This window comes from Oncorhynchus tshawytscha, linkage group LG01, assembly GCF_018296145.1.
Source record: "Oncorhynchus tshawytscha isolate Ot180627B linkage group LG01, Otsh_v2.0, whole genome shotgun sequence".
Classification (NCBI taxonomy): Eukaryota; Metazoa; Chordata; class Actinopteri; order Salmoniformes; family Salmonidae; genus Oncorhynchus; species Oncorhynchus tshawytscha.
The window spans coordinates 27,669,294-27,692,352 of NC_056429.1; the positions used below are offsets into that span (position 1 = coordinate 27,669,294).

The 23,059-nt window shown below is 41.3% G+C and overlaps 1 protein-coding gene across 6 annotated transcripts in view; it reads left to right on the forward strand.

Annotated features, from left to right (window-relative positions):
• The first annotated feature begins 1,983 nt into the window (after positions 1-1,983).
• The window catches only part of prrc2c (proline-rich coiled-coil 2C), a 45,230-nt gene continuing 24,154 nt past the window's right edge, over positions 1,984-23,059 (forward strand). For 5 of the 6 annotated variants that reach the window (XM_042319829.1, XM_042319835.1, XM_042319833.1 and 2 more), the window contains exons 1-4: positions 1,984-2,363; positions 20,054-20,223; positions 20,379-20,553; positions 20,715-20,962. In XM_042319829.1, the coding sequence (XP_042175763.1) occupies positions 20,109-20,223; positions 20,379-20,553; positions 20,715-20,962 (538 nt within the window). In that variant the 5' untranslated portion in view covers positions 1,984-2,363; positions 20,054-20,108. The remainder of the gene's footprint in view (positions 2,364-20,053; positions 20,224-20,378; positions 20,554-20,714; positions 20,963-23,059) is intronic. The other variant, XM_042319831.1, reaches the window with a different exon arrangement.

A 23,059-nucleotide genomic window follows, 5' to 3' on the forward strand; every position in this document is an offset into this window, starting at 1 on the left:
ATTACAGGGCTCTACACTAACATTTCCCCTGGTGTCACTGATGCCACTAACTTTTATGGTTGGTGGCGCCAGCCCATGATTTGTAAAGTCATTCATAGTGCTATAATAAAGAACTATAATAAATTGACTCCTGAGGTATTCAATAATTAAATTGTTTAATCTAACAAGTCTAAGCAGGCATGCATGATTCAAGATATTTTGATGGGCAACATAGTCCAGATTGTCAGGAATTTGGAGTTGACAATCTGGACCATAGTTGCTATATTTTACTGTCAAAATAGAGATGAATTACATACATCTTTATGTGCACTAATTAATATCATAGGCTAATTCATTTGGGGTTCAACACCTTAGGAAGTGGAAACTCAAAACACATTAACTAGATCGCTAACTCTAAATATAATACACACTGCTAGTAGCCATGTATGTATTCATCCAACAGTACAGTGAATGTCCTACAAAAAACTCCACATCTCAAAGCCATATCAAATATCAAGGTTGTAAAATAGTTGCTATTTAGCTGAATATTGAGAGTTGAGAAATACAAATTATACCAACAGAAAGCTGAGACCCTCCTATCTTCAACAGAGAAAGGCTTCCAAAGCTGTGTTTATCCTGCAATGGCATTATGAAATGTTATACGATCTGATAAAAACAAATCTTGAGTGCATGGGGGGAGAGGAGAGTGAAGTGACAACGTAGAACGTGCTCTTTCTACATTTATATGCACCCTTTATGTTTTTTTGTAAGTCGTAGAAGGTCTCTTTGCTGATGGCGTGTTTAACTTTTGGTCATGTAGTGTATATACAAATATTTTGTGTGTGTGTCAATTTCGACCAGCCCACCCAGCAAAAAAATGGTCTATCCCATCTGCCATTTGCCAGATGTCCAATCCACTCCTGACAGCGGGGTGTTCTTATCACATGTGGGCTAATGGTGCAGAGATGAGGTACAGTAGGGTACCAAGCCAAGCACTCCAAACAATTTGTTCCAGCTAGAAGTTGCCCGTTCATTCTCCCGACACTGTCCTTAGTCTTTAATTTTTAAATAGTGAAAATGACAAACCAACCTTACTGCAGTGGGCTTGTTCGACATTGCAGGCAACTGCAGACTGACAGATCCGCAAAGAACCCTGCATCATAAATAATAATCTACAGATCATTATTATTTGTAAATCTGTCAGTCAGTCACAATTTACCCATGATACATTACGGTTTTGATCTTCTCGAACACGGCCAGTGTCTGCTCACCTGTGGCTTCATCCTACCACAGAGTTTTAAAATGTAACAAGAGAGGAAGAAGAACAGGCCAAACTCAGCGGAATAACTGTCTTCTTCCAGCAAGCAGGTGGCGCTTTTTCGTTGTTTCGCTCACCAAGCAAGGAGTTTTTGTACGGAGGTCAATGAGAGTGTCGAATTTAGTCAACTGAAAAATGTATGGCTTATTTGCTACGTGATGTTTTTTTGATCTATTGGATGTTTCGTAATGATAAAGTTGTTAGGAATGTACTGATATGTAGGATACGTGAGATCCCGGCCACTTTTAGAAGAAACTCTTTATATAACGGAGTTGTCTCGATGACCATGAATATTCATGGTATGAGGCTAGTACCGCCGTGCCGCTTTGTGGACAACGACTCCCATTGTTAGGACGGAGAGACATGTATCTTGTCAGTATATCATTAATATTTTTCAAGACTGATGCTCCGCAATTGAATTGAATTGCTCCGCAGCCGCCGTCTTCTGTGGGTGGGTGATGATGTCAGACACCCGTGGAACTGGGGTTGTCACTAGTTACCACAGTCACAAAGTATTTATTGACTATATCGTAAAAAATTATGAAAACAAAAATTCGATTTTTAGTCTTCATTTAAGGTTAGGCATACGGTTAGCAGTGTGGTTAAGGTTTAAAGTCAGATTTTAAGAAGATAAATTGTAGAAAAGGGCGGAGTTTAGACATAATTCTGACTTTGTGGCTGTGGTAACTAGTGACGATCGTGGACTGGCGGTCTGCCATCTTTGATTGTGCGACAGGCCGCGGCGCCTTCACTCACTCAATACTGTCTCATACGAGACAACGGGTGTGCAAGAAGACAGAAACACAAGCCGAGTGCCTGTTAACGTCCAAATAACGGAGGACACGTCGGGGAAGAAGAAAGGGCACGGTGTAGGCAACAGAAACGCATCAGGCCCGTGCAAGTCGAGAGGAGCTTGTTGGATGCTAGCTTCCACGCTAGCTAATATCGTTAGCCGAACTAGCAAGGTAGCTTTTGTAATCCGCCGGCCACACACACACTCGCACAAAACAGGCCGAACCCAGACGAGGCATACGACAGACTAGAAGAAAGGGACCGGCGGTGACGGGTAGGTCGCCATGTCAATGATGTTCTAGCTAAATAGTTAGTGGTGAAAGCCAGGTTAGCGAAGCCGAATATCGATGTGATGGCAAATGGAATTCAAAACCGAAACTGAACGCTCGGACTATTTTCAACTAGGTAGATGGTTAACCCACCATACTGCAGTGTGTAGTTTAAATCTGAACGATTGAAGCCCGTTAACAATCCAATATACTGTTACTGGGCTGAGGAATCATGTTTGATATCGTGAATTTGTGTTCGATTAGGTTTGGTGCTTTATGCTAGAAGAGGCCCCTGCGTCGGGCCAATGTGACCCACCCTGCCTAAAATGGTCCATGAAGCCAGGCATCTTCCTGCCGGTGAACTAGTTACCATTTCACTACTTGGCTGAGATTCTACAAAAATCTCTAAGCCTTGAACATTGCTGATATTACAAATTTGTGTTTGAGGGTTGAACACGTTGCATAGACATTACCTTAACTATTGTGGTTTGAACGTGACTGTGTCTATGCCCCCCCCCCCAGTTTAGAAATTATTATTCTTTTGACTATCCTTTCATCGATGATGCACAACTCAAACACGTTCACCTAGACAATTGGTAACCACACAGTCAACCGGTTTTAACATGTTTTGTGTTGACAATGATCCTGACTGCCGGACATGTCCATTAGTAAGTTATATGAACCACAATGTATGTTGATAACCTCAGGTACCAGTGATCCCAATGACTGACGATGCAGATGTATTTATTGAGCACTCTGCTATGTGACTGGTATGCAAATGACCAGGCAGCGATTTGACCTGGCCTTGGGTGTATGAGGAAGTGAGTGCATCTGTGAATGTTCAGACTGTGGTGTCAGAGGAGATGGTGAAAAGAAGTGATTCATCCTCCCTGTCTGACCAAGGTTTTTTGTGTGCGTGTCTTTCCGAATCTCCAGAGTTGGTCAGTTGAGGCCATTTCATAGGAGAGTAAATTGTTTCAACTGATTGTCTCACATTGGAAATCCTAAAAGTGTGTATAGTTCACCCATAGGTCAACTTTGTTTATTGCTCAAAAGTAGGTTTAAGTCCATATTTAATTACATATTTTCTGTCATTTGTTATATGAAGATGACTGCAGGCCTTATTCCATAATTACTGGGAAAGATAGGCACCATCTAATTCCATCCCCCTACGGACTGGGAGATATTGATGTTCCTTCCTCCCAAGAGGCTGCAGCTCAATACTATGGATGGGCTGCATCGCAATAGTAGTATAAAGTGGCTTACATCACTGCATCTCCTCTCCCTTGTGTCTACTGATTTTTAAACCAAGATGGATAAAATCAAAATTGCAGGTTAAGCCCTTTGTGGGACTCTGTTACTAGCCCCATTTATTTAATATCAGTGTAGGTGTGTGGTTTGTGTGTTCAGCATGGCTTTCTGGTAGGCATGTAATGGCGTATCGGTAATCCCCTATTCAAGTACGTGGATCCGCGGACCCCAAACCGATCAAAATGTAGCATGCATCGGTCAGAAAATCGATTCAAACGTTAGAATCACTGGTTCCGTTTTTTTTGTGGCTCATATTGCATTCTTTACCTTTCGAAAATACCTCCGATTTTGTGAAAACTTTCAGTGTCAAACTACATGTAACTGTGTTGACAGTAATTGATCTACAAGTCATTTTGCATGCCAAACAACCCCAGGCGATTATTAGTAGCCTAGTCAAACTGCGCACTGTGCCCAGCTTTCAAATGCTAATATGGCCTGCGTGATATTAGGCTTTATTAGTTGAGTGACAACCTATGTAATTTGCCTAGGTCATTGTTATAATGTGCTGTAAACTTGTTTTACAAGAATAAAAGTAAGCTACCAGACACACAACACTCATCTGGCTATACTGTACCTGCTGAACGGGGCTTTAAATAGATTTGATTTTGATTGCACAACTTAACCATCAACAATAGTTTTGGTAGTTTTGCTTTGAACTAGGGAAGTAACGGATGGACAATTTTTGTTAATGTTTAAACAGTCTTTAAATAATTTTTCTGTTAAAGCGATAACAGAAATATAGAAAATTCCATGTGAATTCACAATGCAGATAGTCTACATCGCGCTTCCCGCGGGGAGAGAGAATTTAATCATTTAGGCTGCTGGTGTTCTTGCTTTTCACGGGTGATGTGTTTTGCTTGCTGTTGTTGTCCAATAACAAGTCATCAAACCGGCACTAGGCTACAGTCATAAAACTAGAGCCTCTGTGTGGCAAAGGAATTCGTTGAATTTTTATTTTCCGGTAATGATCGGGACTTGTTAGTTATATTTTGTGAAGAATGTATCTTTTAAGTTAGGGATTTCCAAGGAGCCTAATTTCGTTTTACCGTTTAAAGCTCCCCCCTAATTTAAACAGTGTATATGCTCATGTTTTTTTATGTAGGGTCAAATCGATAATTTCATAACCAGGACGTCAATCATTTTTGCGGGGCGCATGGCCGAAGCGAGAAGAGATTACTTCGTAAACTTCCAAAAGGGTAAAATCCAAAGTTGTGCATTATATTCATTGTCTATGTCATAGCTAATTTGTAAATTATTAATATTGATACATTACTAGTAAACACTTAACCAAAAAAATGACAAGTAGTGGGTTATGGTGATTAAAAAAATAGACTACATTTCCCTCCCCTAATCTGATATGGCTCAGCTCAGGTGCCTATATATTACATACACCATAGACATACATAATTTACACACACCAGTCAGCTCAGACAGATCCAGCTCAGCAGCCGATTTTAATTTAGAATGGAAAATGAATGTGTTTATGCAACAAATGTTAGTGTATTGCATCGATTTGTTCTCCAATTCAATTGTATCGTTTCAAACTAAAACCTATCGTTCCTGTATCGGAGCCCATGTATTTAGATGCATATTTAATTGCCTCGAAAGGGAAAGGTGCACATCTCTATCATCTGACTGCTGTTGTATCACTGTGAGGCAGTGAGTGGTGACTCAGCTGATTATCCACCTCCTCAACTGGCACAGTGCACTGCACAGTTTTATGTCCATCTGTAGCTTCCTGCCATAGGGCCCATCTCAATAGTCTAAAAGGGGTTCCTTGTTTCATTTCCATAATTTCCAGCAATCTGAAAGTACTTGGTGAAAGCAAATAACAAAGGAATAATTCAGGACATCTATCTGCTTACTGCCTAGAGGTGACATCCCATTCCTTCCTTCTGCTCCTCATCTTTCCTCTCCTCTCTCAGCTCTCCCTGGAGGCAAAGGGACAGGGTTACTGTTATAAGGGCTATACACTGAGTGTACAAAATATTAGGAATACCTTCTCTTTCCATGACAGACCAGGTGATATCTATGATCCCTTATTGATGTTAAATCCACTTCAATCAGTGTATATGAGGGGAAGAGACAGGTTAAAGAAAGATTTTTAAGCCTAGACAGTTAAGATATGTATTGTGTGTGTGTGTGTACTATTCAGGGTGTGATTTAAATGCCTTTGAACGAGGTATAGTAGGTGCCATGCACACCGGTTTGCACACCATGCACACCGGTTTGAGAACTGCAACGCTGCTGTGTTTCTTATACACAAGAAACTGGAGCATATCAAGAATGGTCCACCACCTGAAGTACATCCAACCAACTTGACACAACTGTGGGAAGCATTGGAGTCAACATGGGCCAGCATCCCTGTGGAACCATTTGACACCTTGTAGTCCATGGCCTGATGAATTGAGGCTGTTCTGAGGGCAAAAGGAAGTGCAACTCAATATTAGGAAGTTGTTCCTAATGTTTTGTACACTCAGTGTATGTGTCAATTTGGATAAAAACGTCTTAATCCAAATATAAGGCAAGGTAAGGCTGGAGACTGGATTGCAGAGAGAAACTACTGGACATGATTTGAACTGAAGCTGGGTTTGTGGCTGTATAGAGCAGGTGGGCAACAACCTCTGCTTGGCTGGGTTATGTGGGACTTGACAGAATAAGGCAGTGTTTTATTTTTATTATTGGTAGATCAGCTTTAATATTGCAGATAGATCGTTGTGTCGTACCCCAGTAAGAGTAGCTGTCGCTAACGGGGATCCAAATCAAAGCTCTCCACTTTGTCTGTTACCACTGATTAGGGTATTTTATGATATACCTGTATTGCTGCACGGACCGGTTTGTGTTTTTACTTTACCTTCTATAATGGTATTTGAATGTTTGGTTTGTTAAATGTGATACGACATGTGTAACGTCTATTTTTATAGTTTACTTCGCTACTTGAGTCATCGCTGACTGCGCTCTCTCTCTATGCTGCTTTCCACACAGACCTATTCCCGCCCCCTGTCACTCGAGCACATGTGTTGTTCCTGAACCGCGAGACAGTTTAAAAAAATTGTATTTAACTTGGCAGATCAGTTAAGAACAAATTCTTATTTACAATGACGGCCTACTCCGGCCTAACCCAGACGACGCCGGGCCAATTGTGAGCCGCCCTATGGGACTCCCAATCACTGCCGGTTGTGATTGAGCCTGGAATCGAACCAGGGTTTGTAGTGACGCCTTTAGCACTGAGATGCAGTGCCTTAGACTGCTGCGCCACTCGGGAGCCTCACATGAGTCTGGTCAATGCAACAATGCTATTTTCACTTTGCTTACCTCTTAGAGCTACCCCCCCCCCCCTACTTTTTTCTATTTCCGCCTGAAGACATACCCAAATCTGACTATAGCTCGGGCACAGAACCAAGGATATGCATATTCTTGGTACCATTTGAAAGAAAACACTCTGAAGTTTGTGTAAATGTGAATTGAATGTAGGATAATATAACACAATAGATCTGGTATAGATAATACAGCGGAAAAAAACATACGTTTTTTATTTTTATTGTTGTATCTTTAAAATGAACAAGATAAAAAAAATAAAAAACATTCAGATAGGATGATGGGGACAATTTCAGTGAAAAACATAAGAGGGCAACAGTACTTGTGCAAAGTTTCAGAATGATAACTTCCAAAATGAGTGTGCTACATGACATTTATCATGTACCCAAGTGGCCAAATTGGTGAAGGTACACATTTAGAAACAAATAACTATATACAAAATGCCAAAATAGTATTCTAACACACCCCCCCAAAAATTGAAAAAAAATATGAAGAAAAAAATATATACATTTAAAAATAACATGGGTAACTACACTGCTCAAAAAAATAAAGGGAACACTTAAACAACACAATGTAACTCCAAGTCAATCACACTTCTGTGAAATCAAACTGTCCACTTAGAAAGCAACACTGATTGACAATACATTTCACGTGCTGTTGTGCAAATGGAATAGACAACAGGTGGAAATTATAGGCAAATAGCAAGACGCACCCAATAAAGGAGTGGTTCTGCAGGTGGTGACCACAGACCACTTCTCAGTTCCTATGCTTCCTGGCTGATGTTTTGGTAACTTTTGAATGCTGGTGGTGCTTTCACTCTAGTGGTAGCATGAGATGGAGTCTACAACCCACACAAGTGGCTCAGGTAGTGCAGCTCATCCAGGATGGCACATCAATGCGAGCTGTGGCAAGAAGGTTTGCTGTGTCTGTCAGCGTAGTGTCCAGAGCATGGAGGCACTACCAGGAGACAGGCCAGTACATCAGGAGACGTGGAGGAGGCCGTAGGAGGGCAGCAACCCAGCAGCAGGACCGCTACCTCTGCCTTTGTGCAAGGAGGAGCAGGAGGAGCACTGCCAGAGCCCTGCAAAATGACCTCCAGCAAGCCACAAATGTGCATGTCTGCTCAAACGGTCAGAAACAGACTCCATGAGGGTGGTATGAGGGCCCGACGTCCACAGGTGGGGGTTGTGCTTACAGCCCAACACCATGCAGGACGTTAAAGCAGGTTCACACTGAGCACATGTGACAGAGTCTAGAGACACCGTGGAGAACGTTCTGCTGCCTGCAACATCCTCCAGCATGACCGGTTTGGCGGTGAGTCAGTCATGGTGTGGGGTGGCATTTCTTTGCGGGGCCGCACAGCCCTCCATGTGCTCGCCAGAGGTAGCCTGACTGCCATTAGGTACTGAGATGAGATCCTCAGACCCCTTGTGAGACCATATGCTGGTGCGGTTGGCCCTGGGTTCCTCCTAATGCAAGACAATGCTAGACCTCATGTGGCTGGAGTGTGTCAGCAGTTCCTGCAAGAGGAAGGCATTGATGCTATGGACTGGCCTGCCCGTTCCCCAAACCTGAATCCAATTGAGCACATCTGGGACATCATGTCTCGCTCCATCCACCAACACCACGTTGCACCACAGACTGTCCAGGAGTTGGCAGATGCTTTAGTCCAGGTCTGGGATGAGATTCCTCAGGAGACCATCCGCCACCTCAACAGGAGCATGCCCAGGCTTTGTAGGGAGGTCATACAGGCACGTGGAGGCCACACACACTACTGAGCCTCATTTTGACTTGTTTTAAGGACATTACATAAAAGTTGGATCAGGCTGTAGTGTGGTTTTCCACTTTAATTTTGAGTGTGACTCCAATTCCAGACCTCCATGGGTTGATAAATTTGATTTCCATTGATAATTTTTGTGATTTTGTTGTCAGCACATTCAACTATGTAAAGAAAAACATATTTAATAAGAATATTTTGTTCAGATCTAGGATGTTATTTTAGTGTTCCCTTTATTTTTTTGAGCAGTGTATTTACACACTTTCAATATTTGAAAGACCCTCAGTCCTCTATCAAATCAAATGTATTTATATATCCCTTGTACATCAGCTAATATCTCAAAGTGCTGTACAGAAACCCAGCCTAAGACTCCAAACGGCAAGCAATGCAGGTGTAGAAGCACGGTGGCTAGGAAAAACTCCCTAGAAAGGCCAAAACCTAGGAAGAAACCTAGAGAGGAACCAGGCTATGAGGGGTGGCCAGTCCTCTTCTGGCTGTGCCGGGTGGAGATTATAATAGAACATGGCTGAGATTTTCAAATGTTCATAGATGACCAGCAGGGTCCAATAATAATAATCACAGTAGTTGTAGAGGATGCAACAGGACAGCACCTCGAGTAAATATGAACAGTTTAGGGTTCCATAGCCGCAGGCAGAACAGTTGAAACTGGAACAGCAGCAAGGACCAGTTCACCCAAGGGTTTTGCTCTAAATCGCAAGTCAAATCGCAATTGCAACATTTGGTAAAAAATAAGCCCCAGATAGCTTGCCCATATTGTGCAGCCCTACGTGGAAATGATCTCAAATAAGTGCAGAAATGGATGAAAATGCTGACTTTTTGATTGAATAGTATAACACAAACAGAATGGAGAAAGACCCATTGAAATCACTTGTAATGGGGAAACTTAAATACATTCTATTTCATTCCACTTTTTACAACAAATTGTGTTCCCTCAGGCCACTACTCTACTATCACGTATCTACAATACAAAATCCATGTGCACCTGTGTGTAGATTGCTTGTCTTATGTGTCTGTGTGTGTCTCTTCACAGTCCCCACTTCCATAAGGTGTATTTTTTTATCTGTTTTTCAAATCTGATTCTACTGCTTGCCTCAGTTACCTGATGTGGAATAGTTTGATGTAGCCATAGCTCTATGTAGTACTGTGCTCCTCCCATAGTCTGTTCTTGACTTGGAGATTGTGAAGAGACCTTTGGTGGCATGCCTTGTGGGGTATGCATGGGTGTCTGAACTGTGTTCTAGTAGTTTAAACGGACACCGCAGTGCATTCAGCATGTCATCACTTCTTACAAAAAAAAGTAGTGATGAAGGCAATCCCTCCTCCACTTTGAGCTATGAGAGATTGACATATTAATATTAGCTCTCGTGTATATTTAAGTGCTGCCCTGTTCTGAGCCAGTTGTATTTTCCGAGGTCCCTCTTTGTGGCACCTGACCACACAACTGAACAGTAGTCCAGGTGCGACAACTTGGACCTGTAGGACCTGCCTTGTTGATAGTGTTGTTAAAAAGGCAGAGCAGTGTTTTATTATGGACATATTTCTCCTCTTAGCTCCTGTTCTTCATGTTGTTTTGACATGTTTTGACCATGACATTTTACAATCCAGGGTAACTCCAAGCAGTTTAGTCATCTCAACTTGCTCAATTTCCACATTTATTACAAGATTTATTTGAGGTTTAGGGTTTAGTGAATGATTTGCCCCAATTACAATGCTTTTAGTTTTTGAAATATTTTTTTGAGGACTAACTTATTCCTTGCTACCTACTCTGAAAATAACTGCAGCTCTTAAGTGTTGCAGTGATTTCACTCGCTGAAGTAGCTGACGTGTATAATGTTGAGTCATCCGTGTACATAGACACATTGACTTTACTCAAGGCCAGTGGCATGTCATTGGTAAAAAGTAAGGGGCCTAGACAGCTGCCCTGGGGAATTCCTGATTCTACCTGAATTATGTTGGAGAGGCTTCCATTAAAGAACACCCTCTGTGTTCTGTTAGACAGGTATCTCTTTATCCACAATATAGCAAGGAGTATAAGGCCGTAACACAAGTTTTCCAGCAGCAAACTATGATTGATAATGTCAAAGGCTGCACTGAAGTCTAACAAGACAGCCCCCACAATCTTTTTATCATCAATTTCTCTTAGCCAATCATCAGTCATTTGTGTAAGTCCCATGCATGTTGAATGTCCTTCCCCATAAGCATACTGTTATGGGGTCTGTTGTCAATTTGTTGCCATGAAAATAGCATTGTATCTGGTCAAACACAATTTTTTTCCAAAAGTTTAGTAAAGGTTGGTAACAGGCTGATGTGTTGGCTAACTTAGCCAGTAAAGGTGGCTTTACTATTATTGGGTATTGGGATTACTTTTGCTTCCCTCCAGGCCTGAATGAACACACTTTCTAGTTGGCTTAGATTGAAGTTATGGCAATTAAGAGTGGCAATATCGTCCGCTATTATACATCCAAGTTGTCAGACCCCGGTGGCTTGTCATTGTTGGTAGACAACCATTTTTTCCCCTCTTCCACACTTTACAGAATTGAAAATTACAATGCTTGTCTTTCATAATTTGATCGGTTGTACTTGGATGTGTAGTGTCAGTGTTTGTTGCTGGCGTCTCATGCCTAAATTCGTTAATCTTTCCAAATAAAGAATCATTAAAGTAATTGTCAAAATCAGTGGGTTTTGTGATGAATGAGTCAGCTGATTCAATCAATGATGATGTGGAGTTTGCCTTTTTGCTCAGAATTCCATTTAACCTGTTATGGCTGCAATCCCAATACTGGGATCGATAATGACAACTACCAGTGAAAATAGAGGGCGCCAAATTCAAACCACAGAAATCTCATAATTACAATTCCTAAAACATACATGTGTCTTATATCATTTTAAAGGTAATATTATTGTTAATCCCACTAAAGTGTCAGATTTCAAATAGGCTTTTCAGCGAAAGCACTACAAACGATTGTTAAGTCTCCACCAAACCACAATAAACACAGCCATTTTCCAGCAAAATACAGCATTCACAAAAACCAGAAATAAAGATAATTGGGTTAGGTTAGTGATTAATTTTATCTTCATCAGATGACACTCATAGGACTTCATGTTAGACAATACATGCATGTTTTGTTTTATAAAGTTCATATTTATATCAAAAAATCTGAGTTTACATTGGTGCGTTAGATTCACTAGTTCCAAAAACATCAAGTAATTTTGCATAGCCACATCATTCAACAGAAATACTCATCATAAATGTAGATGACAATACAAGTTATAGATTCAGTGATATACACATGGAATTATAGATATACCTCTCCTTAATGCAACCGCTGTGTCAGATTTTTTAAAAACTCTACGGAAAAAGAAACGCATGCAATAATCTGAGACGGCGCTCAAAAGTAAAAACACCACAGCCGCAAAGATGGCGTCAACATAAACAAGAAATTACATGATAAATATTCCCTAACCTTTGATGATCTACATCAGAAAGCACTCCAGGAATCCCAGGTCCACAATAAATGTTTTTGTTCGAAAATGTCCGTTATTTATGTCCAAATACCTTCTTTTGTTAGTGTGTTTGGTATACATATCCAAACGCTAATTCTGGTCATCGTTATATCGGACAAAAACTTCAAAAAGTGATATTACCGGTCAAAGAAACATTTCAAACGAAGTACAGAATCAATCATTAGCATGTTTTTAACATATAGCTTCAATAAAGTTCCAACCAGAATATTCCTTCATGTCTACGTGAGTAATGGAACGCAAGTAAATACCATGAGGAAAAAATGCGATCACAAAATGGCTGCTTGATGGACATCTGATATATTCTGCTCTCATTCACTCCCACAACAACATATAAGCCTCATTTATAATTTCTATTGATGGTTGACATCTAGTGGAACCCCTAGGCAGTGCAACATAATACAGTGCCTTGCGAAAGTATTCGGCCCCCTTGAACTTTGCGACCTTTTGCCACATTTCAGGCTTCAATCATAAAGATATAAAACTGTATTTTTGTGAAGAATCAACAAGTGGGACACAATCATGAAGTGGAACGACATTTATTGGATATTTCAAACTTTTTTAACAAATCAAAAACTGAAAAATTGGGCGTGCAAAATTATTCAGCCCCCTTAAGTTAATACTTTGTAGCGCCACCTTTAGCTGCGATTACAGCTGTAAGTCGCTTGGGGTATGTCTCTCTCAGTTTTGCACATCGAGAGACTGAAATTATTTCCCATTCCTCCTTGCAAAACAGCTCGAGCTCAGTGAGGTTGGATGGAGAGCATTTGTGAACAGCAGTTTTCAGTTCTTTCCACAGATTCTCGATTGGATTCAGGTCTGGACTTTGACTTGGCCATTCTAACACCTGGATATGTTTATTTTTGAACCATTCCATTGTAGATTTTGCTTTATGTTTTGGATCATTGTCTTGTTGGAAGACAGATCTCCGTCCCAGTCTCAGGTCTTTTGCAGACTCCATCAGGTTTTCTTCCAGAATGGTCCTGTATTTGGCTCCATCCATCTTCCCATCAATTTTAACCATCTTCCCTGTCCCTGCTGAAGAAAAGCAGGCCCAAACCATGATGCTGCCACCACCATGTTTGACAGTAGGGATGGTGTGTTCAGGGTCATGAGCTGTGTTGCTTTTACGCCAAACATAATGTTTTGCATTGTTGCCAAAAAGTTCAATTTTGGTTTCATCTGACCAGAGCACCTTTTCCACATGTTTGGTGTGTCTCCCAGGTGGCTTGTGGCAAACTTTAAACGACACTTTTTATGGATATCTTTAAGAAATGGCTTTCTTCTTGCCACTCTTCCATAAAGGCCAGATTTGTGCAATATACGACTGATTGTTGTCCTATGGACAGAGTCTCCCACCTCAGCTGATGATCTCTGCAGTTCATCCAGAGTGATCATGGGCCTCTTGGCTGCATCTCTGATCAGTCTTCTCCTTGTATGAGCTGAAAGTTTAGAGGGACGGCCAGGTCTTGGTATATTTGCAGTGGTCTGATACTCCTTCCATTTCAATATTATCGCTTGCACAGTGCTCCTTGGGATGTTTAAAGCTTGGGAAATCTTTTTGTATCCAAATCCGGCTTTAAACTTCTTCACAACAGTATCTCGGACCTGCCTGGTGTGTTCCTTGTTCTTCATGATGCTCTCGGCGCTTTTAACGGACCTCTGAGACTATCACAGTGCAGGTGCATTTATACGGAGACTTGATTACACACAGGTGGATTGTATTTATCATCATTAGTCATTTAGGTCAACATTGGATCATTCAGAGATCCTCACTGAACTTCTGAGAGAGTTTGCTGCACTGAAAGTAAAGGGGCTGAATAATTTTGCACGCCCAATTTTTCAGTTTTTGATTTGTTAAAAAAGTTTGAAATATCCAATAAATGTCGTTCCACTTCATGATTGTGTCCCACTTGTTGATTCTTCACAAAAAAATACAGTTTTATATCTTTATGTTTGAAGCCTGAAATGTGGCAAAAGGTCGCAAAGTTCAAGGGGGCCGAATACTTTCGCAAGGCATCTCAAGGGGATTTCATTGGGGACTCTGGTGAATACATACAAGCTTAGATTTCTGACTTCCTGTTTTGATTTCAACTCAGGATTTTGCCTGCCAATATGAGTTCTGTTATACTCTCAGACATCATTCAAACAGTTTTAGAAACTTCAGAGTGTTTTCTTTCCAATACTAATAATAATATGCAAATATTAGCAACTATGACTGAGGAGCAGGCTGTTTGATATGGGCACCTTTCATCCAAGGTACTCAATCAATACTGCCCCTGCAGCCATAAAAAGTTAAGGTGCTTAATCTTTTTACTATCATTCTTTATATAATTTAGTTTAGTCACTTGATTATTCAATTTTCAGCACGTTTGCCTATCTGTTGTGCAGACAGAATTTTGCCTCATCCCTCTCAACCATACAGTTGTTCAATTCCTCATCAATCCCCAGGGATGTATCCGTTTTTAGTCATTTTTGTAATGGGTCCATGCTTATTAGTAACATTTTGTTACTTTACAGCCTTATTCTAACATGGATTCTGCTCACAATGCCCCATAAGGACAAAGTGATTTTTTTCTCTCCTTCAAATGTGTATATATATAAAAAATATGTTAAAAAAAATACAGATGCCTGAATAACGTAAGTATTCATACCCTTTGCTATGAGACTTGAAATTGAGCTCAGGTGCATCCTTTTTCTATTGATCATCCTTGAGAGGTTTCTTCAACTTGATTGGAGTCCACATGTGGTAAATTCAATTGATGATTTCGAGAGCCACACATCTGTCTATATAAGGTCCCACAGTTGACAGTGCATGTTGGAGCAAAAACCGAGCCATGCGGTCGAAGGGAATTGTCCGTAAAGCTCCGAAACGGGATTGTGTTGAAGCACAGATCTAGGGAAGGGTGCCCCAAAAGATTCTGCAGCATTGAATGTCCCCAAGAATACAGTGACCTTCCATTCTTATATGGAAGAAGTTTAGAACCACCAAGACTTCCTAGATTTGGCCGCCTGACCAAACTGAGCAATCGGGGGAGAAGGGCCTTGGTCAGGGAGATGACCAAGAACCCGATGGTCACTCTGACAAAGCCCCAGAGTTCCTCTGTGGAGATAAGAGAACCTTCCAGAAAGACAACCATCTCTGCAGCACTCCACCAATCAGGCAGTGAAGTGCTCAGTAAAAGGAACATGACAGCCCTCTTGGAGTTTGCCAAAAACACCTAAAGGACTCTGACCACGAGAAACAAGATTCTCTGGTGTGATGTAACCAAGATTGAACTCTTGGCCTGAATGCCAAGCGTCACATCTGGAGTTGACCTGGCACCATCCCTATGGTGAAGCATGTTGGTGGCAGCATCATGCTGTGGGGATGTTTTCTAGCGGCAGGGACTGGGAGACTAGTCAGGATCGAGGGAAAGCTGAACAGAGCAATGTACAGAGAGCTGTGATGAAAACCTGCTCTAGAGCACTCCGACTGGGGCGAAGGTTCACCTTCCAACAGGATAACGAACCTAAGCACACAGCCAAGACAAAGCAGGAGTGGCTTCGGGACAAGTCTCTGAATGTCCTTAAGTGGCCCAGCCAGAGCCCGGACTTGAACCCGGTCGAACTCTTGAGAGACCTGAAAATAGCTGTGCAGCGACGCTCCCCATCCAACCTGACCGAGGTTAAGAGGATCTGCAGAGAAGAATGGGAGAAACTCCCCAAATACAGGTGTGCTACGCGTGTAGCGCCATACCCAAGAAGACACAAGGCTGTAATCACTGCCAAAGGTGCTTCAACAAAGTACTGAGTAAAGGGTCTGAATGCTTATGGAAATGTAATATTTCATTTTTATTTGTAATACATTCCTAAACCTGTTTTTGCTTTGTCTTTATGGGGTATTGTGTGTAGATTGTTGGGGAAAAAATGAAATAATATGTTTTAGGATCGTGCTGTAAAGTGAATGGGTCTGAATACTTTCCGAATGCACTGTAAATGTGTTAAGTGCAGCATCTGGTTGCTCCTCATTACAAACCACAGGCTAACAAATATTCTTTACATCAACAACATAGGAATCACTACAATACTTATTATATAACCTCTTGTACACTATATTAGGTCCAAACTTTCCTAGATATGGCTACTATATTGTGATCACTACATCTGATGGATTTGGATACTGCTTTTAATGAGAATTTCTGCAGCATTATTAAAGATGTGATCAATACATGTTGATTATTTAATTATTGTGCTGTTTGTAGCTAACCTGGTATATTGACTAATAATCTCAACCAGGTTGCAGGAATGAGTTACAGTTTGAAGCATTTTCTTGAGTGGGCAGCTTGATGAAAGCCAGCCAATATTTAAATCACCCAGAAAATATACCTCTTTGTTGATATCACATGCATTTCACAAATGTTATCCAGATACTGACTGTTCGCACTTGGTGGTCTATAGCAGCTTCCCACAAGAATAGGCTTAAGGTGAGGCAGATGTACCTGTAGCCATATTACTTCAACAGTATTTAACATGAGATCCTCTAAGCTTTACAGGAATGTGGTTCTGAATATAAACGACAATACCATTTGGCATTTGTCTTTTATGTAGATCTTGACCATGTATTGCTACCACTGTATCATCAAAAGTATTATCTAAGTGCGTTTCAGAGATTGTCAGAATATGAATGTCATCTGTTACTACAGCACATTTTTTATTTCATGAACCATGTTTCTTAAGTTACATACAGTGCCAGTCAAAAGTTTGGCCACACCTCATTCATGGGTTTGATTTTATTTTAAACATTAGAGAATAATAGTCAAGCTTCAACTATGAAATAACACATATGGAATCATGTAGTAACCAAAAAAGTGTTAAACAAATCAAAATATATTTTATATCTGTATTTCTTCAAAGTGGCTACCCTTTGCCTTGATGACAGCTTTGCATACTCTTGGGCATTCTCTCAACCAGCTTCTTGGAATGCTTTTCAATTAACAACAGGGGTGCCTTAATCAAAGTTAATTTGTGGAATTTCTTTTATCAATGCATTTGAGCCAATAAATGTTATGACAAGGTAGGGGTGGTATACAGAAGATATCCCTATTTGGTAGACACAGAGTAGGTGAATGGATGATCTCTGCATGTGGTAACCACCGTGATGCATGGAGGTGTGGGGTTGCTTTGCATGGCTACCACAGCATTCTGCAGCGATACGCCATCCCATCTGGTTTGGGCTTAGTCCCACTATCATTTGTTTTTCAACAGTACAATGGCGCAACACACCTTCAGGCTGTGTAAGGGCCATTTGACCAAGGATAGTGATGGAGTGCTGCATCAGATTAGCTGGCCTCCACAATCCTGACCTCAACCCAATTGAGATGGTTTAAGATGACTTGGACTGTGGAGTGAAGGAAAAGCTGCCAACAAGTGCTCAGCAAATGTGGAACTCCTTCAAGACTATTGGAAAAGCATTCCAGGTGAAGCTGGTTGAGAGAATGCCAAGAGTGTGCAAAGCTGTCATCAAGGCAAACAATTTTTTTTTTTTCAATGACGGCCTAGGAACAATAGGTTAACTGCCTTGTTCAGGGCAGAACGACATATTTTTAACTTGTCAGCCCTGGGATTTGATCTTGCAACCTTTCTGTTACTGGCCCAACGCTCTAACTGCTAAGCTATCTCCCAACTTACTGGAAAGCTTAGCAGAAGTAGATGTGCTCATGCTATTTATGTTGGTGCAGGGTGAGCTACCCACAGTGGATGTCCTACTAGGGCACACTGCCTCAGTGCTAACAGTATAACTGTGTTTCATAGGCACATGATTACTGCATACAATAGCTGTAGGATCAGCAGAGAGACATAAATTAGGTTACTTACGTTGTCTTCCAACGCCCCTGGGATAATGTACATTTGCTGAAGCGTTATGACAACTCAGCGGCACAATGGTAGGGATTAATTGAGCTGGGCTTGGGTCATTGTCTCAACTCAGCCTTATAATCTGTGAAATGATCCAGTACCCCAAATGATTTGGGTGGATCCCATCCTCTCTATAAAACAAGCTTTTCTTCCCAGGAGCTGCAATAGTCCCGTAGCCAGTTATGGGGGGGCTAAAAGTCTGCAGAAACGTTCAATGCCAGTAATTGAATTATTCTAAAGAATTGCTTCTTAAACAACATTTTGACCGTTTACATTTTCACCAGAATGTCCACATAGACACCTATTTTAATTAGAATAATCATTACCCCATTTTACCTAGAGAAATGTTTTGTGTTGGCGATATTGTTTGATGTAATTTAATACTCTAGGATTTAGGAAATAGCAGTTGCAGGTTTAAAAAAAACAAAGTTATCCTACTTCCTTAGGCCCAGTGGTGTAAAGTACTTGAGTAAAAATACTTTAAAGTACTACTTAAGTCGTTTTTTGGGGGTATCTGTACTTTCTATTTGTTTACTACTTTTACTTTTGCTTCACTACATTCCTGAAGAAAATATTGTACTTTTTACTACTTACATTTTCTTTGACATCCAAAAGTACTCTTTACATTTTGAATGCTTATCAGGACAGGACAATAATCCAAATTCACGCGCTTATCAACCGAACATCCCTGGTCATCCCTACTGCCTCTGATCTGGCAGACTCACTAAACACATGTGCTTTGTTTGTAAATGATGTCTGTGTTGGAGTGTGCCTCTGTCTTTCTGTAAAAAAAAAATAGACAATGGTGCTGTTTGGTTTTGCTTATATAAGGATTTTTAAGAATTATTCTTACTTTTGATACTTAAGTATGTTTTAAACCCAACACTTTTAGACTTTTACTGAAGTAGAATTTTACTGGATGACTTTTACTTTAGTAATTTTCTATTAAGGTATCTTTACTTTTACTCAAGTGTGACAGTTGGGTACTTTTTCCACCACTGCTTAGATCTACACCAATACCACCTTGTCAGAAAATCCTAGGGAGAGGGGGGATGGAAATGACAGTAGGAGAGGAAAATAGTGTCTGTTTAGGCTGCTTTCTGTGTCCTTGATTGACTGTCCCTCTCTGGGGCACCTCCCACTGTGGCTCTGGCACGCACGGGCTGAGGGTCTGGCCCGGGCTGCCTTGTGGAGGAAGTGGCTCTGCTTCTTATCTCTCACTCACTCCTTCCCTCTCCCAGCTCCTCTGCATTCTCAGCTGGCAGACGTCTGCTATCTTAGGGTGGCTAGGAAGTTGTGTGTTTATGCGAGTTTGCTTTTGCTCCTATACAGTGAGTTTGCTCAATGCCTAGAGGAGATGTCCATTCAATTTCAGTAGATCAAAACATTAGGTTTTGTATTCAAGATGTCTGCCACAACAATTAGTGGTTCCTGAATTACCATTTGGGCATTGACTACATCATAATGTAGCAGTGCATACTTTAAGAAAAAAATGTTATACTTTCATTTTTATGTTTAGCTCACATTTTAAAAGTATGTATTAAGGAGTCTGTAATAAAATGTGTCAATGTATGCAGACAATAATAAAAACATTTCTATAGCTTCAAATCTATACAATCTATGAAATCTATACAATGTAGTTGGAGTGCCAAGATTGCTGTGAGGTGTCTTCAATATGCACGCCCCCCCCCCCGTCAGTCAGTCATCCAGGGTTTATACACATCATTGGTTAACCCTGTTGTCTTGTGGGAGGTTGGCATGAGAACACGACATGCCCCATCAATCTGCAATGAGTAATAATAAAACCAGACTCATCAGTGTTTAAATACATTTTTTGATATTTTATTGCAGGAGGCTGGTTCTGGAGGTGAGACCGGAGGACCAGACTCAATGAGTTTCCAGGAAAATGTCAGAGAAGTCAGGGCAGAGCACCAAGGCAAAGGATGGCAAGACCAAGTATGCAACCCTTAGCCTCTTCAACACATACAAGGGCAAGTCTCTGGAGACCCAGAAAACTGCAGGTATGCTCAAGCTAAACACACACTCACTCACATACACACTTCATGTCTGCCTCATCTTGTCCAGGGGCTAGGGGTCGATTTGGGATTGCTATAATAAATTCAGCTTCTAGCTTAATGTCTAAATGTTCTATGCCCTCTCCTCTCCCTCGGTCCAGTTGCTGCCAGACATGGGCTCCAGAGTTTGGGAAAGGTTGCCGTCAGTCGACGCATGCCCCCCCCTGCCAACCTGCCCAGTTTGAAGGCAGAGAATAAGGGCAACGACCCCAACGTTAACATCGTCCCCAAGGACGGCAGTGGCTGGGCCTCCAGACCTGAGGGAGGAGACGATAGGTGAGATACCAGGGCTGCCCCTGAATGAAATCTAAACGCACTAATACCATGCCTGTCCTCAGGTTGTTTCTCAGCCCTAATGATGATGATGATAATAATAATAATAATAAACTACTTCTCTCCACTATCTCTTTCTCTCTCCTCTTTGTTGTGTGTATCAGGCAGTCTGAGACCCCCCCTCCCCAGCCTAAGCCCGCTGCCCCCCAACCCCCAGAGGTCTCGTCCTCTATAGGGGGCAGCAGATCCTGGGCCAACAGCAAGCCACCACCACAGCTAGAAGGAGGAGCCCCTCGTGTGAGCAGCCAGTTCCACCAGGAGTTCCCCAGTTTGCAGGCGGCTGGGGAGGCGGAGAAAGGGGAGGGGCAGGAGGAGGAGCCTTATGGACCTGGACCCAGTCTCAGACCTCAGAGTATGAACACTCACATAATCACACACGCACATTCCCCAGTTTCAGTCCTCAGAACATGAGCATTACTCCTTTCTACCTGCTACTCATGGACCAAACGTCCTGACCCAAAAGTTGTCACTCTACAACAGAAATGACTCACCTGTGTTGTCTTGAGTTGTCTCTCATCCAGGGTGGGAAATTAACACCCACCACCTGCCAAATGCAGGTAGATTTTGGCGTTGGCGAGTAAGAATGTCTATTTCACCAGCCACGTTGGCGGGTGGTCACACAGAGCGTTTGGGAACACTCTTTATCAATTTAATTGACCCAAAAGGCTACTTAACACTTTACACTCCTGGAAATTGACCTAAATAGTTAGGGCAAAATTGAAATATTTCTTACAGAAGAAATATGCATAACAATAGTAGCAATTGAAAGGGAACAGTTTGGAGATAATGGGAGAATGATTATACCAAAGGTGAGGACACAACCGTTTCCCTGACACAAGTCTGAATCCAATCATCACACTGTTGATTTGATGTGCATTTTACCTTTTCGCCTCATTTGTTTAAATCTGAAAATACTCTGGATACATTCAGTAACATATTTCCTGGAATATGTGGGGCAAGTACAAAATTAGACAAATAAATTACAAAGGTTTGAGTGAGTACTAATTGGTATCTGTAAGTGGCCACACACCTCAAGTGTGCACAGTTCCTAAGTCATTTCATTGCACTTTTGGCTTAAATAACATTCAACTACACTGAGTGTACAAAACACCTTCCTAATATTGAGTTGCACCCCCTTTTGCCCCTCAAAACAGCCTCAATTCGCCAGGGCATAGACTCCAAGGTGTCAAAAGCGTTCCACACTTAAATATTTTGTTTTGCCCATTCACCCTCTGTTTGACACACACACACACACACACACACACACACACACACGTCTCAAGGCTTCAAAATCCTTCTTTAACCTGTCCTCCCCTTCATCTACACCTATTTTAAGTGGATTTAACAAGTGGCATCAATTTTGGATCATAGCTTTCACCTGGATTTACCTGGTCAGTCTCTTTTTAAAATGTATTTTTTAGCTCTCTTCTTTTGTTTGGAACACAACCCTGCATTCCCACCATCACACAATTACTGTTTACGCAATCCAAAAACAGTTCATTATAAATTGCAATCTGGAGCAGGTGGTCATAATTTGAAAACCCGTTATTTTGCCAACATGACCAGCCAAATTATAAAATACGGTATTAATGTTAGGCTTTCACAGTGCAATTCAGGGAAACAAATCATTTTGGTGCGCATAGAAACGAGTCTTGAGTGCATTCAGGTGTGTGTGCCGTTGTACATTTTTTTTCACAATAGACAAGCACAGGCTCATTTTGTTCAAAACAACCCAGGGTATGACATGTCATTTTATTTAATTGTACATCAAGAATAGTGATCATAAGCGTTGACACTATATGACATGAGTTTATGATATGGAAATGTGAAGTGCACATTTGGACTCATGGTTGTTTGCTTGTATGATATCTAAGTGGTATTTATAATCCTCAACATCTCACCTTTCAAAATACATACAGAGCATTTGTAAAGTATTCTAACCCCTTGACTCTTTCCACATTTTGTTATGTTACAGCCTTATTCTAAAATTGATTTAATTGTTTTTTTCCCCCTCAGCAGTCTATACACAATACCCATAATGACAAAGCAAAAACAGGTTTTTAGACATTTTTACAAAGTTATAAAAATAAATAAAAACGGATCACATTTACATAAGTATTCAGACCCTTTTACTCAGTACTTTGTTGAAACAGTTTTGGCACCGACTCCAGCCTCGAGTCTTCTCGGGTATGATGCTACAAGCTTGGCGCACCTGTATTTGGGCAGTTTCTCCCATTCTTCTCTGCAGATCCTCTCAAGCTCTGTCTGGTTGGATGGGAAGCGTTGCTACACAGCTATTTTCAGGTCTCTCCAGGGGGTTCAAGTCCGGGCTCTGGCTGGGCCACTCAAGGACATTCCCGAGACTTGTCTCAAAGCCACTCCTGTGTTGTCTTGGCTGTGTGCTTGGGGTGGTTGTCCAGTTGGAAGGAGAACCTTTGCCCCGGTCTGA